This window comes from Pseudozyma flocculosa, assembly GCF_000417875.1.
Source record: "Pseudozyma flocculosa PF-1 unplaced genomic scaffold scaffold00003, whole genome shotgun sequence".
Classification (NCBI taxonomy): domain Eukaryota; kingdom Fungi; phylum Basidiomycota; class Ustilaginomycetes; order Ustilaginales; family Ustilaginaceae; genus Pseudozyma; species Pseudozyma flocculosa.
Genome location: NW_006920871.1, coordinates 120,010 through 132,806, shown reverse-complemented (window position 1 = coordinate 132,806; position 12,797 = coordinate 120,010). Strand labels below are relative to the sequence as shown.

The following is a 12,797-nucleotide window of genomic DNA, read 5'->3' as shown; positions in this document are numbered from 1 at the left end:
GCCAATCGGCGTAAACTCGACATGCCAGGCTTCGAGCTTGTCGGCGGCGTCAAAGGGGTCCTCGAGGCGGTCGTCACGCAGGCTCGGCGTCAGGATGCCGCGGTTCGGGGTGTGGGCTAGCGGCGTCTCGGGAGCGCCGCTCCTGGAACGCCCGCCTTTCTGCCCCTTGCGCTTGGCACCGCTGCGGCCGTTGCCGCCGCTGCCACCGCCGCTGCCGGAGCCCGACGCACCGCTGGCCGGGACCTCCGGGACGACAAAATGAGTGTTGGTGAGGTCGAGGGCCTGGCTCGGCTTTCTCGCGCGCGCGTTGCTAACGTTGCCGGGATCTGGTAGATGCTGCAAGTCTGATGCCGCGGCATCGGCCGCGCTCCGGTGGCCGGCCAAGTCGACGCGCAGCCCGTTGGACGCAGCGAATGCGGCGGCCGAGGCGGACGAGGAGCTCACCGTCGTGGCTGCCGCTATCGCCGCGGTGGTGGAGGCGGTGGTGGTGGCGGCCGAGGTGGTGGCAATGATGCTGGCACTGTGCGTTTGGCGCTTGATGTTGCGGTCGAGGAGCAGCGCCTTGCGTGCCTCGTCGTTTTTGCGCTTCTGCTGGATGGCCTGCGCGAAGGCGACGTCGACGGGCCTGGGGGAGCACTGCTCGCAGAGGTACTCGTCGGGTACGCTGGCTTGGGACATGCCGAAGCAGGCGCAGTGCTGCCAGACGAGGCAGCGGTCGCACTGGATGGTGAAGCCGTCGTCGTCGTCGCAGTCGCATATGCACCTGATGACCCCGGCATCTTCGTCGACGGTGCCCTGGTCGTCGTCTGGGTCGTTGTCGGCGTCGCCGGTGGTGTCGGCCTCGGTGGCATCGTGCAGAGGGCCGGCAGCAGCGGTGTTCGGCGATCGGCTGGCCGAGTGCGGCGGTGGCTGTGGAGCTGCGGTGATGGCTTCATAGGAGAAGAGGGGCGGTTTGGTGCCGGATGGGGTGGATGCGAAAGTGGGCCGGGACGAGTCGCGGGTGAAGATGCCCATTGCCGGCGGGACAATCATGTCGGGCGCGGGTCGGTCGAGGCGGGGCGCCTTGTAGGGAGGAGGAGGAGGGTTGGTGAGGGCAGAGGTGGCTGCGGACTGCTTGCGCTTGTGGGAGGGTGGTTGCCTGGGAGGCTGTGCAGCCGAATGAGGGTCTAGAGCCATGATGGAGCGAGGGATGGCATGTTGGTGGCCATTGTCAGGCATGCTCAGGTGGCGGTGGAAGCGTCGATGTGCAGATGGGCAAGGCAAGCGGCGGCAGGAGCTGGTGGCGAAGAGAGGCTAGGGTGGGCGTGGACAGGTCGGGCTGATAGGGCGACGGGCGATGGTGCAGGCGTGAGCAGGTTGGCGAGAGGAATTGGGCGACGGCGCGGGTGATGGTGGTGAGGCGAGGGGGGCGAGCTGATGAGGTGTGGTTTGGGTGGCGAGAGAGTGGATCCCGAGGAGGGCAGCGGCCGACATGGACCAATGTGAGCGCCGGCAGCGCACCCAAGTCGACGCGGCTAAGTCAGAAGACAGGCTGGAAGAGGACAGTCCAGGCGGCGGATGGCAGGATTGGGAGCAAAGGGCCGATTGCCGGGGGTGTCCGGGCAGGGCCTGACAGAGGGGATTGTGTGCCGTCGCCGTCGCTGCCGTGCTTGTGGTGGAGCGATGGTACTCGGCAGCCGGTGCGCGTGGTATGCGGTGGCGGCGGCGGTGGTGATGGTGATATGATGGTGGCGAGGGGTGAGGGTGGATGCGACGGATGGCCGCAGTGGACGGGACGGGTCGAGGAAGAGGGCGGGTGGGCCTGCCTGCCTGCCTGCCTGCCTGCCAGGCTGGGCTGCAAAGGCACTCGACTCGACGCCCGCCTGGCCTAGGCTGACGCAAATTTTCACCGCGCAAAGCAGGCGAGGCCAGGCCAGACTGGCAGGCAGAGAGTCAGCCGAAACAGAGACGAGCAGCCAGGCCAGCCTGACGAGGCCCAGCGGCCCTCAACCTGCCAAAGTCGACGCGCGCGCCTCGTAGGCCTTTGCCTGGCCTGCCTGGCCTGCCTGCTTTTTGCGCCTGGCGGGTCAGTCAGCCAGCCAGCCAGCCAGCCAGCCAGCCAGGCGCTCCACCTTTCGTCGTCGCCGTTCTTCTCGCCGCTCACCACCACCGCCATCGCCATCGCCATCGCACCCTCGCCGACACCTGCCGCTCTCTCCCGTACCGACACGCCCCACCCCCCCCTCCCACGCTCCCTCGCGTATCAACGAGGTGCAGCAACAGCGGCTGGCATCCAAGGTACACACACTCGTCGTCCGCACCGCCTTCGTCACCGCCACCGCGATTGCCACTGCCCTCTCCGTTCATAAAGGCACCGCGGCGACCACGCCGGCAGCCACGCCACCGCACCGCACCGGCGCACGCTCCCTCGCGCCGGCTGGCAAAAAGCCACCAGCATCCATCAACAACCCACCCTCGCCCGCCCGTCCGCCCCTCCCCTAGCTTCCCTCCCACCACCCGCTCCCTCGACTGCCGCCTCTGCATCGCCCCTCGCCACCCCTTCCACACCTCGTCGCCATGCCGCCAAAGGGAAAGCCCGACTACTCGGGCTACCAGTACTCGGCCCTCTCCTCGCTCGTCCTCAATGCCGACAGAGGTCCCCGCAGAAACGAAGAGACCACCGGCGAGGCAGAGTCCCTCGCAGGCAGGATCGACGTCCGCCAGATGGGCTCCGCCGTGCGCCAAGAGGGCATCAAGGACATCGACAAGAAGCGCAAAAAGGCAGAGGAGCACGACGAGCTCCGCCAGCGGAACCCAAAGCGCAAGGCTGGCGCACTCACACAGACCTACGCAGACATCCTCCAGGCAACCGCAGAGCTCGAGGGCCTCCGCTACCAGCCCCGCACCCCAGAGACAAGAGAGGTCTACGAACTCATCCTCAGCCTCGTACACACCGCCCTCGGCGACCAGGCACAGGACGTCGTACGCTCCGCCGCAGACACGGTGCTCGAGGTGCTCAAGGACGACAACCTCAAGGACTTTGACAAGAAGCGCGACATCGAGCAGTTTGTCGGCCCCTTGACCACCGAGACCTTTGGCCAGCTCGTCAACCTCGGGAAAAAGATCACCGACTACGACCACGACCAGGCCGACCAGGCCGACCCCGACGCCGACAAGCGCGACGCCCTCATGGACGACGAAAACGGCGTCGCCGTCCTCTTTGACAACGAGGACGAGGAGAGCGACCAGGACGATGTCGGTTACGTGGTGCGCGACGGGTCAGACGACGAGTCCGACGACGACGACGAAGGGACAGGAGGCGATGGTGCAGCGACCGCAGGCGCAGCCGCAGACGAGGCCGAGGCCACCGCCGAGGGCGGGGATGACGCCGCCGGCGACGAAGGCCTCGTGATCGGCTCCACAGCGGCATCGCGCCAGCAGAAGGCGTCGTCGGCCCGCGATCCGACCGCCGTCTCGCCGCACGAGATCGACGCCTATTGGCTGCAACGCCTCGTATCGCAGCACTACCCGGATGCCCACGAGGCCAGCGAAAAGACGACCGCCACTTTCGACATCCTCTCGTCCGAGTCCGACACGCGAGAGTGCGAAAACAGCCTCATGGAGCTCTACGACTACGACAAGTTCGACCTGGTCCAGATCCTCACCAAGAACCGCGAGCTGGTCGTGTGGTGCACCAAGCTGGGCCGCGCCGACGACGACGAGCGCGTCAACGTCGAGGTGGCCATGCGCGAAAAGGGCGTCGGGTGGATCCTCAAGGCGCTCCGCGGCGCCGACGCCAGCTCGGGCAAGGCCGGCGCGACGGCGGCACCCGCAGGCCTCGTGCCGATCGACCTCGACGACGCCAAGCAGCGCGCCCGCAAGCTCACGTCGCGCGCCACGATTGCGCCCGGCTCGACTGCGCAGCCGCGGCGCGGCGTCGACCTCGAGGCGATGGCCTTCAGCCAGGGCGGTCACCTCAACACCAACGCCAAGGTGCGGCTTCCCGAGGGGACCGTCAAGCACACCAAAAAGGGCTACGAGGAGATCCACATCCCCGCGCCCGTCAAGAAGACGATCCCCGAGGGTGACTTGGTGACCATTTCGAGCCTGCCCTTCTGGGCCCAGGCCGCCTTCCCGGGCGCCACCACCCTCAACCCGATTCAGTCGCGCTGTTACCCGGTGGCGTTCGGTTCCGACGAGCCGATGCTGCTATGCGCCCCAACGGGTGCCGGCAAGACCAACGTGGCGATGCTGACCATCCTCAATGAGGTGGCCAAGTGGCGCGACGAGGCGACGGGCGCAATCGATCTCGACGCCTTCAAGATTGTCTACGTCGCGCCGATGAAGGCGCTCGTGGCCGAGCAGGCCGCCAACTTCCGCGACCGCCTGCAGGCCTACGGCATCACGGTCAACGAGCTGACGGGCGACAGCCAGCTGACCAAGGCCCAGATCGCCGAGACGCAGATCATTGTCACGACGCCTGAAAAGTGGGACGTCATCAGCCGCAAGAGCTCCGACACGTCGTACACCAACCTCGTTCGGCTCATGATCGTCGATGAGATCCACCTCCTCCACGACGACCGCGGACCCGTGCTCGAGGCCGTCATCGCGCGGACGATCCGCCGCATGGAGCAGATGAACGACCCCGTCCGCCTCGTCGGCCTGTCGGCCACGCTGCCCAACTACCGCGACGTCGCCACCTTCCTCCGCGTCAACCCGTCGAGCGGCCTCTTCTACTTCGAGGCCAACTACCGCCCCTGCCCGCTTAAGCAGGAGTACATCGGCATCACCGAGAAAAAGGCCATCAAGCGCTTCCAGGTCATGAACGAGGTCACCTACGAAAAGACGCTCGAGCAGGCGGGCCGCAACCAGGTCCTCATCTTCTGCCACTCGCGCAAGGAGACGGCCAAGACGGCCCAGTTCATCCGCGACCAGGCCATCGAGCGCGACACCATCTCGCAGTTCCTGCCGCAGTCGCCGGCCAGCCGCGAAGTGCTCCAGACCGAGCTCGAAAACGTCCAGGACCCGGGCCTCCGCGACGTGATGCCCTACGGCTTCGGCATCCACCACGCCGGCATGAACCGCGTCGACCGCCAGCTCGTCGAGGCCCTGTTTGCCGACGGCCACCTCCAGGTGCTCGTCTCGACCGCCACGCTGGCCTGGGGCGTCAACCTGCCGGCGCACACCGTCATCATCAAGGGCACGCAGATCTACAACCCGGAAAAGGGGCGCTGGTGCGAGATCACGCCGCAGGACATGCTGCAGATGCTCGGCCGAGCCGGCCGACCGCAGTACGACACGTTTGGCGAGGGCATCATCATCACCAACCACTCGGAGCTGCACTACTACCTCAGCCTGCTCAACCAGCAGCTGCCGATCGAGTCGCAGCTGGTGTCGAAGCTCGCCGACAACCTCAACGCCGAGGTGGTGCTCGGCACCATCCGCAACCGCGACGAGGCCGTCGCCTGGCTCGGCTACACCTACCTCTACGTGCGCATGCTGCGGACGCCCGCCCTGTACGGCGTCACCGCCGACTACGCCGACGACGACCCCTTCCTCGAGCAGAAGCGCGCCGACATTGTCCACTCGGCGGCGGCGCTGCTCGAAAAGTGCGGCCTGCTGCGCTACGACCGCAAGACGGGCAACCTCGCCACCAACGAGCTCGGCCGGATCGCGTCGCACTACTACATTGCCCACGCCAGCATGTCGACCTACCACCAGCACATTAAGCCCCACCTGGGCATGATCGACCTCTTCCGCATCTTTGCCCTATCCAACGAGTTCAAGCACCAGGTGGTGCGCCAGGACGAGAAGCTCGAGGTGGGCAAGCTCATCGAGCGCGTGCCCATCCCGGTCAAGGAGTCGATGGACGACCCGGCGGCCAAGGTCAACGTGCTGCTGCAGACGTGGATCTCGCAGCTCAAGCTCGACGGCTACGTGCTCGCCGCCGACATGGTCTACGTCACACAGTCGGCCGGCCGCATCCTCCGCGCCATCTTTGAGATCTGCCTCAAGCGCGGCTACGCCAAGCTCAGCCACCTGGCGCTCGACCTGTGCAAGATGGTCGAGGGCCGCCAGTGGGGGTCGATGACGCCGCTGCGCCAGTTCAAGGGCGTGCCTGCCGACCTCGTCCGCCGCCTCGAGCGCAAAGAGTACCCCTGGAACCGGCTGCGCGACCTCGAGCCCAACGAGATCGGCGAGCTGATCGGCATCCCCAAGGCTGGGCGTCTCGTCCACCGCCTGGTCCACCAATTCCCGCGCCTCGAGCTTCAGGCCTTCTTCCAGCCCCTCACCCGTTCCCTCCTCCACGTACAGCTCACCATCACGCCCGACTTCCAGTGGGACGAGCGCGTCCACGGCGGCGCCCAGAAGTTCTGGATCCTGGTCGAGGACGTCGACGGCGAGGTCGTCCTCTTCCACGACCAATTCCTGCTCCTCCGCCGCTACGCCGAGGACGAGCACACCGTCACCTTCACCATCCCCATGACCGAGCCGGTGCCGCCCAACTACTACATCAGCGTCGTCAGCGACCGCTGGCTGCAGAGCGAGGTGCGGCTGCCCATCTCGTTCAAGAACCTCATTTTGCCCGAACGCTTCCCGCCCCACACGCCGCTGCTCGACCTGCAGCCCCAGCCGGTGTCGGCGCTCCGCGACGCCGCCGCCGAGGCCGTCTACGCGTCGGCGTTCCGCACTTTCAACAAGGTCCAGACGCAGACCTTCCACGCCCTCTACGGCGGCGACGACAGCGTCTTTGTCGGCGCGCCGGCGGGCAGCGGCAAGACGGTCTGCGCCGAGCTGGCGCTGCTGCGGCTGTGGCACGACGCCGACGCCGGCCGCGCCGTCTGCATCGTGCCCTTCGACGCGATGGTGGCGCCGCGGGTGGCCGAGTGGAAGGCCAAGTTTGGCGCGTACCGCGGCGGCAAGGAGGTCGTCGGCCTGTCGGGCGAGACGAGCGCCGACCTGCGGCTGCTCGAGATGGCCGACGTGGTCGTGTCGACTCCCGAGCACTGGGACGTCCTCTCGCGCCGCTGGCGCCAGCGCAAGAACGTGCAGACCGTCGCCCTCTACCTGTTTGACGAGCTGCAGATGATTGGCGACTGGCGGGTCGGCCCGACGTACGAGATTGTCGCGTCGCGCGCCCGCTTCGTGGCGGCCCAGACGCAGAATCCGACGCGGATGGTGGCGCTGAGCGCGCCGCTCGCCAACGCTCGCGACGTCGGCGACTGGCTCGGCGCGCCGAGCGGCAGCGTCTTCAACTTTGCGCCGAGCGCGCGAGCCGTTCCCATGGAGGTTCACATCCAGAGCTTCTCGATCCCGCACTTCCCCTCGATGATGCTGGCGATGGCCAAGCCGGCCTACCTCGCCATCCTCGAGTACGCGCCCGACCAGCCCGTGCTGGCGTTCGTGCCGTCGCGCAAGCAGGCCAGGTCGACGGCCAACGACCTGCTGGCCTACGTCATGGCCGACAGCGACGTCGACGGCGGCGGTGACGGCGAGAGCCGCTTCCTCAACATCGAGCCCGCCGACCTCAAGCCGCACCTCGAGCGCGTCGAGGACCGCGAGCTGGCCGAGCTGCTCGAGCAGGGCATCGCCTACTACCACGAGGCCATGTCGCGCGGCGACCGACGCATCGTCGAGCGCCTCTTTTCGGCCGGCGCGATCCAGGTGGTGGTGGCGAGCAAGGAGACGGCGTGGAGCATGCCGCTCCAGGCGCACCTGGTGCTGCTGCTGTCGCTGCAGACGTACGAGGGCAAGGAGCACCGGTACATCGACTACCCGCTGACCGACATGCTGCAGATGGTGGGGCGCTCGACGATCCCCGACGAGAGCGGCAGCAGCCGCTGCATCCTCCTGTGCCAGGCGACGCGCAAGGACTACTTCAAAAAGTTCCTCGCCGAGGGCCTGCCGCTCGAGAGCCGGCTCAACGCCTACGCCCAGGACTTTTTCAACGCCGAGATTGTGGCGCGCACCATTGACGACAAGCAGTCGGCCGTCGACATCCTCACCTGGACGCTCCTCTACCGCCGGCTGCAGCAGAATCCGCAGGCGTACAACTGCCAGGGCCGGACGATGCAGCACATTGGCGACTACCTGTCGGAGCTCGTCGAGACGACGCTGGCCGACCTCGAGGGCAGCAAGTGCATCGCCATCGAGGACGACATGGACGTCAGCCCGCTCAACCTGGGCATGATTGCCAGCTTCTACAACGTCAGCTACGTCACCATCGACGTCTTCAACCTGTCGCTCAAGGAGCGCACCAAGCTGCGCGGCCTGCTCGAGATTGTCAGCTCGGCCGCCGAGTTCGAGGACGTGGCCATCCGCCAGCACGAGGACGCCGTGCTCAAGCGCATCTACGACCGGCTGCCGCTCAAGCTCGACCGGATCAGCTTCACGTCGCCCTACCACAAGGTGTTTGTGCTGCTCCAGGCCCACTTTGCGCGCCTGACGCTGCCGGCGGACCTCGAGGCCGACCAGCGCCAGGTGCTGGCCAAGGTGCTCAACCTGCTCAGCGCCTGCGTCGACGTCATGTCGAGCAACGCCCACCTCAACGCCATCGTCGCCATGGAGCTGAGCCAGATGGTGGTGCAGGCCGTGTGGGACCGCGACTCGCCGCTGCGCCAGGTGCCCCACTTTACCGCGGCCACGATTGAGCGCTGCCGCGCCAAGGGCATCGACGACGTCTTTGCGCTCTCGGACACGCTGCCGGACCTCGACGACGCCGAGCGCGACCGCCTGCTCCAGCTCGACCGGCGCCAGCTCGCCGACGTGGCGCGCTTCACCAACTCGTTCCCCTACGTCGAGGTGGGCTTCGACATCGAGGACCGCGACGCGCTGTCGAGCGGCAACCCCATCACGCTTCATGTCGACCTGGAAAAGGACGTCGACGAGGATGATGAGGGAGCGGCGGACGAGACGGTGATTGCGCCCTTCTACCCGAACAAGAAGCTGGCAAACTGGTGGATCGTCGTGGGCGATCCGGGTCGGCGGAACCTGCTGAGCATCAAAAAGGTGACGCTCAAGAGGCAGCTGCGCGTCAAGCTCGAATTTGAACTGCCAAAGGTGCGTTGCGAAGTCATCTTGCCCCACTTGGGCCACGCGTGCCCGGGGGTTTGCATCGTTTATATCCTGACCGAAACTGACCTGACACTTGTTGCTTTCCCCTTTTCGCTTCTTGTTCGTCCTTTCGCCATCGGCAGGGTCAACACGATACGCTCAAGCTGTACCTCATGTGCGACAGCTACGTCGGGGCGGATCGCGAACTCGACCTCGGTCCACTTACCGTCGTTCAGGGTGTCGATTCGGATGAAGAGGAATCCGACGACGACGACGACGAGGATGAGGAAGATGAGGAGAAGGAGGAGGGTGGAGGACCGAATGGCGCCACTGCCACGGCGACGGCGGATGCCGATCAGGAAATGGCGGATGCGTCCAGCTAGGAGGCCAGCTTATCATCGTAAAGAGAAAGTAGATCGTCGTCGTCGCACGCGATTTCCTATACCGCCCTCGATTGGAATCGAACTCCGTGCAGTAACGAGTGCAACCCTATCCCACCCCCCTGTCTCTAACTTGAGGCCAGGCTGAGTCTCGCGCCTTTTCCTTGGTTCACCCCCCCTCGCTGCGCGGGAACGGACCGAAGGCTCGGCTCAGTCGAGACACAAACGACGCAACGACGAGTCAGGGACCTTCCAGAGAGTGTCACGCGGCTGGCGAGAGGTACATGAGAGACAAAGAGGCGACCGAGTGGCACTGCCCGTAGGGGGATGGCCGGGCGGACGTGGAGTGAGAGCGGGGGCTCTGAGAAAAGCGGCCCGAGGCGAGGCGAGGGCTGGACGAGTCGGGACACGGAATCGAGCTAGACACGAAGCGAGCTAGGAACCGATCGAGAATGCAGACGCAGGAACTTTCGCGCGCGACGGGAAGAAGCCGATAAATCGAGGTGGGTGCGGGAGGTGGGTATAGGGCCATCGGCACAGAGGAAGAAAGGAGAGAGGCGGAGGAGGGGACGGGCATACATCGAGTGTCGCTGCTGGATGCTGGGTGCTGCTGGATGCTTGATGCTGGATACTGGCTGCCGCAACCGGGGGGGGCCGAAGTCGGCGGCTTCGAGGGGACAAAGTGTGTAGAGGGGCACCAAAGCCCCGCACACCGCCCTCTCACATGTAGATCCGCTTGATCTCGTCCTTGTACTTCTCGATGATGTCTTTCCTCTGCAGCTTCTGGGCGGCCGTCATGCTGAGCTCCTCGTGGACGAGGAGGACGCACTGGAGCTGCTCGAGGCTCTTGAAGCCGGCCTTCTTGCCGACGGCGTTAACCTCGCGCAGCACCAGCTCGGCCACCTTCTTGTCGTGGCACATTTCGTCGAGCTCGCCGCGCTTGAGGCCGGCCTTTTCGACGGCGGCGCCCAGCGTCTCCTCTTTGGGGAAGATGACGGCCATCGGCTGCTTGGCGTCCGAGTTGGCGTGGACGCAGATGTTGGCCACCAGCTCGCACGACTTGTACGTCGACTCGAGGCGCTCAATGGCGATGTACTCGCCGCCCGACAGCTTGACCAGGTTCTTCTTGCGGTCAATGATGCTCAGCGTGCCGTCCTGGTTCCACTGTCCGACGTCGCCCGTCATGAGCCAGCCGTCCTCGGTGATCGTCTCGCGCGTGATGTCGTCGCGCTTGAAGTAGCCCTTGGTGACGGCGGGTCCGCGGATGAGGATCTCGCCCTGCGGCAGCGGCTTGTTGGTGGCAAAGTAGCCGGCGTCAGGCACGTCCTTGAGCTTGACCTCGATGGCCGGGACGGGCACGCCGACCGACGAGTACTGCATGAACTCGGGCGTAAGGATGGCGCACATGCCGCACGACTCGGTCATACCGTAGCCCTGCAGCAGCTGGACGAGGGCAATGTCGAGGAACTCCTGCGTTTCCTTACTGAGCGGCGCGCCTCCGCTGAGCGCCAGGCGCAGCCGGCCGCCGGTCTGGTCCTTGACCGCCTTGAAGACGACCGAGTCGGCGACGCCGCTGAGCACGGGGATCTTGTTGCGCTTGATCGTCATGGCGCCGTTGAAGACGCTCTTCTTGACGCTGCTGGCGTTGACCTTGGCCACGATTCCCTTGCGGATCAGCTCCCAGACGGCGGGGACACCGACCATGATGCTGGGCCTGAACGCCTTGATGTCGCCGTCGCAGTTGCGGACGCTGGCCTGAGTCAGCGTCTTGACCTTGGCGTAGCCCATCGTCACGCCGACGTAGATCATGGCACACTCGACGATAAACTCGAGGATGTGGGCGAGGGGCAGATAGGCGATGTAGGTGTCATCGGGCTTGAGGTGGGAGCCGAGTAGCTGCTCGACGCCACCAATGGCGGCCACCAGATTCGAGTGGGTCAGGATGACGCCCTTGGGCGCGCCCGTGCTGCCCGACGTATACATGATGCAGGCGACGTCCTCGGCCTTGGCCGGGTTGGGCTCGGCCGGGTTCTCCTTGCCGCGCTTTCGCAGCTCGTCGAGCGTCAGCACCTGGGTTCCCTCGCGACCCTCGAGCTTGTCGGTGAGCTTCTTGAGCACATCGTCCTTGGCCTGGCCATCGTAGATGACGTACTTGACCGTCGGCGTCTTGTCAATCACGTTGGCGAGCGTCGGCAGCAGGTCGGCGTTGGTAAAGATGCCGACCACGTCGGGCTCGGACAGCGAGTGCTGGAGTCCCTCCTCGCCCAGCGTGTCGTACGCCGTGCAGAAGGGGATGCTCTGCCGGAAGCAGGCGTGGGCCATGTTCTGCCAGTTGACGCCGGTGCTGGCGTAGATGTTGAAGCGGGTGGCACTAGTCAGCCCGAGGCCGCGCAGACCGCTCGAGGCGTCCTGGATGCGCTGGTCGAGCTCAGTGTAGGTGAGGTACTGCGAAATGTTAAAGAGCACGCCACAAGCAGCGCCAGAGAGAAAAAGAGAGAGGAGGGCCGAGGGCGGCACGAGAGGCGTCAGAGGTCCGCATCACGCAGGCAGCAAGCGCACATATACCGAGGTCCGCTGGCTCACCTTGTAGTCGCTCAGCTCGTAGAACTCCCACTTCTTCATCTCTGCAGGAGGTGGGCTCGTCGGGCGGTGGCACGTGTTCGTCAGACGTGGTTCCAAATCGGTGGCACCTAGGCTGGAGCTCGTGCCCCAGAGGCCGCAGCGATGGAAGCCGAGCCTCTGGCACCGTCGCGCCGCCTGGACGCCATCGCAAACTCACCCTTGACCTCCTTTCCGTCCTTCTTCTTGGTGATTTCCTTCTCCTCTTGGTGCACGTTGACGATGTCTCGCCATCCCATGACGGGGCGGTTGGGGAACCCTGGTGCGGGAAGGGGAGAGCGGGAGAGGCGGCCAAAGATCAGCACCTTTGCACTGCGCTGCGCCGGGCTGTCGGATAGAGGCAGCTTTGGGGGGAAGGGCCGAATGCGCGCTACTCACTCTTGAGGGAGTGGGAAAAGACATCGGCCATGGTGTAAATGTCGGCGGCTGGGCCTTCGACGAGCTTGTCGGGGGTGCAGAAGGCGCGGCGGACCTTGGTCTCGCCCTTTGCGGCCTCGCCAATCTCTACGCTAGCGGAGCGGACCATGGTGGCGGCAGGAGCGCTTCGCTGGTGCGGTTGCTGCGGGTGATACGGCGGTTTGCGGTTGGTGGAGGCGGCTGGAACGCAAAGCTGTTCTGCTGGTGGGGCAGAGCAGGCGTGGGATCAAATGAGATGGGGGTGACTTTGTCGATTCGGGGTATCAGCAGTGAGTGCGGAGGAACGACGGTGGTCGTGAGAGTGTGTGGTGACAAGAGAAGAGAAGAGGCAGGAGGAGGAGGCGGGGT

At 65.6% G+C, this 12,797-nt stretch overlaps 3 protein-coding genes across 3 annotated transcripts in view; 1 reads left to right on the top strand and 2 right to left on the bottom strand.

The window, feature by feature from the left end:
* Positions 1–1,176, bottom strand: part of PFL1_01171 (uncharacterized protein) — a gene marked incomplete at both ends in the record, with an annotated part of 6,989 nt that extends 5,813 nt beyond the window's left edge. The window contains one exon of the mRNA XM_007878674.1: positions 17–1,176. Within this exon, the coding sequence (XP_007876865.1) occupies positions 17–1,176 (1,160 nt within the window). The remainder of the gene's footprint in view (positions 1–16) is intronic.
* Positions 1,177–2,556: 1,380 nt separating this feature from the next.
* On the top strand, positions 2,557–9,416 carry PFL1_01170 (uncharacterized protein; the record flags this gene model as incomplete). Its single annotated transcript, XM_007878673.1, has 2 exons — positions 2,557–9,039; positions 9,177–9,416. The coding sequence occupies 2 exons, from the start codon at positions 2,557–2,559 to the stop codon at positions 9,414–9,416; spliced, it is 6,723 nt and encodes a 2,240-aa protein (XP_007876864.1).
* Positions 9,417–10,133: 717 nt separating this feature from the next.
* Positions 10,134–12,558, bottom strand: PFL1_01169 (uncharacterized protein; the record flags this gene model as incomplete). Its single annotated transcript, XM_007878672.1, has 4 exons — positions 10,134–11,858; positions 11,997–12,037; positions 12,193–12,291; positions 12,411–12,558. The coding sequence occupies 4 exons, from the start codon at positions 12,556–12,558 to the stop codon at positions 10,134–10,136; spliced, it is 2,013 nt and encodes a 670-aa protein (XP_007876863.1).
* Between the last annotated feature and the right edge of the window lie 239 nt (positions 12,559–12,797).